The sequence below is a fragment of the Opisthorchis viverrini genome, assembly GCF_000715545.1.
Source record: "Opisthorchis viverrini unplaced genomic scaffold opera_v5_133, whole genome shotgun sequence".
In the NCBI taxonomy this organism is placed as follows: Eukaryota; Metazoa; Platyhelminthes; class Trematoda; order Opisthorchiida; family Opisthorchiidae; genus Opisthorchis; species Opisthorchis viverrini.
In genome coordinates, this window is record NW_008751791.1 from 103,594 (window position 1) to 106,001 (window position 2,408).

General features: G+C 47.1%; 1 protein-coding gene across 1 annotated transcript in view; it reads right to left on the reverse strand.

The window, feature by feature from the left end:
• The window catches only part of T265_14042 (hypothetical protein), a gene marked incomplete at both ends in the record, with an annotated part of 46,577 nt that overhangs the window by 42,504 nt on the left and 1,665 nt on the right, over positions 1 to 2,408 (reverse strand). Inside the window, one exon of the mRNA XM_009171790.1 lies at positions 2,060 to 2,202. Within this exon, the coding sequence (XP_009170054.1) occupies positions 2,060 to 2,202 (143 nt within the window). The remainder of the gene's footprint in view (positions 1 to 2,059; positions 2,203 to 2,408) is intronic.

The window sequence follows — 2,408 nt, forward strand, 5'->3', positions numbered from 1 at the left end:
GTTGTACGTGGGCTGGGATACTGCCAGGGCGCCCACACCTAGACAGGAGGACGATTAGGGTCCTCAACCAAAGCCTTTGGCTCAAAAGCCTAACCGCGAGGCAGCGGTGTTTGGCGGGAAATGCAAATGCATTAGCATTTCTATGAAACAAGTCGCCACAAGTTCCAACCCCCAACCTGGAGGGCCAGGACACTGTGTTCGTCAGACGTCTAACCATTGACCAACCTGGTGTGAGAGACTCTGTGAGTGTCGCGGGACACTGTCCAGTATAGCTCAATGGATCGCTGAGGTGCGCAAACCGTCACACCACGGTAAGGTCCAGTCTTTTCGTGACGGTATAAATCGTGTGCCATAGCAGCATTGGTTCCAGCTGCTACAGTTTTGATCACCTTGAAGGTGACAGCATGTACATTCAGTTCGGGAACTGAGCAGCTACGCACTGAAGGCGCTAGCTTTGATACACGAGTGCCAGCGACCGCATGATTGGGCCATTTCTGCCAAGCATTGGTGAGTTGAGTCCTGAGGTCCTCATCCAGTCTTGTAGCAGCACGTTACACTTTATAGGTTTGGAGCACATGACAAACTGTGAGGCGGAGTTATATAGGTCATTTAAACTGGTTTGTATTTTTGAAGGATCTGAACCAAGCAGAGGAACATCGTCCACATATTCTGTGTGTGTAAGCGAACATCTAGGGAGAATTCCGAACTCGGAAGTTTCAGAGACTGGCAGAAAAGTTTCAAACAGCACATCAATAACAAAGTTTAAGAAGAAAGGTGGGAGAGGGCAGCCGTTTTACACCGCTGGATGTAGTAAACTCATGCGAAAGCCTGTTGTACACTCATACGCGCATACAATGCCCTCATAAGGAATATAAATTTGGAAGAGACATTTTTGGTCACCAGACACGGCCAAAGTTCCTGATGATCAACAGAGTCAAAAGCATCCTTAAGATCAAGAAACGACCAAACTGAGATAGTTGAAGGAATGGTGCCTTGTCTTAAGGTTAAAACCTGGTCAATGCACCCTCAGCCAGGACAAAACCTAGTTTGGTTCCCACGGATCTGTCTCTCCCGACAATCGATCAACTTATGAAAAGTAAGCTGAGAGCACCTTAGATGCGACGGATACCAGGCTGATTCCACAATTTCACGTTTAAACATGGTCAATGCACCCTCAGCCAGGACAAAACCTAGTTTGGTTCCCACGGATCTGTCTCTCCCGACAATCGATCAACTTATGAAAAGTAAGCTGAGAGCACCTTAGATGCGACGGATACCAGGCTGATTCCACAACAGTTTTCACGTTTTCTCCCTTCTCGAAGATTGGGATGGCTGGCGAAAAGCTCCATTAGACTGATGTTCTGTTTTCGTCCCGAATCTTCTGAAGTGTGTTTGTCAGACTGTTCACCAGGAACTCACCACTCTTTTTGAAGAGTATGGGGGTGCAAACTATCCAAGCCAGGTGCAATGTCGCGTCGGAGGATTGATATCTCACGCTGGATTTCTGCTGCTGAGGGCGGGCTGGTCTTGATGTTCCATTCACGCCTGCTGGATTCTTCCAGGGGTTGTACTGAAGGAGGCCAGCTAAACTGTTCGGCCCATCGCTCAAGATGATGATTTTGTGAGTGAATTACTGTTCCAAATCTTTCGCATATTGTTTTACTGACACGTCCTTTTTGACCGGTTGATCGAATCAGCTGAAATGGGGTGTGACTGTCTTCCCTCTTCATCTACTGGGCGTTCCCGATTGACCCATTCCACAAGCTCCTGATTAATCGGTCGATTAATCACAGTCGCTAGTTGCTGGTGTGGTCATTCTGAGACCTACTGATCTCGACGACAGAAATAGTAGTCCACGAAAATCTGCAGAGAAGCCCATAATATGTCTACTTGAACAAGAACACATCTAATATGCCCCTGAAGAGTGAATCCAGGTCAGCGGTTCGGACAATAATCAAAACAAAAGACATTAAAGGCTATTCAGTATTACAACTCATGATTCTTATCCTCACAATTTTACTATTAATGACAATACCAGTGTAGTTCACAAGAAACCTACCTCTACGTCAGCTGATTCGATTCCCATGAATTCATGGCCCGTCCCGAGGAAACAGTCCGGTTCTGGACTTGAAGCAGAAGAAACATCAAAATCCGCCATTGCAATGGCGTCTGGTGGCAACAAACTAGCCGACCTCAGGTTAGCTGAAACCCTACGGCTCACGGAAGCCCTGGATGCGACCTCCCTTTTGACAAAGCTATCTATCCATTTCATCGAAGAATCTGAAGAGACACTAGGTATATTATGAAGCGGTAGCTGACTGAGTTACCTTGTCCGTTTGACAGTTGCCTGTCTTGGCAATAGGGTTCCAGTTCCCCGGCGGCTTTTATCCATCGTAAGGGGTAAAGAA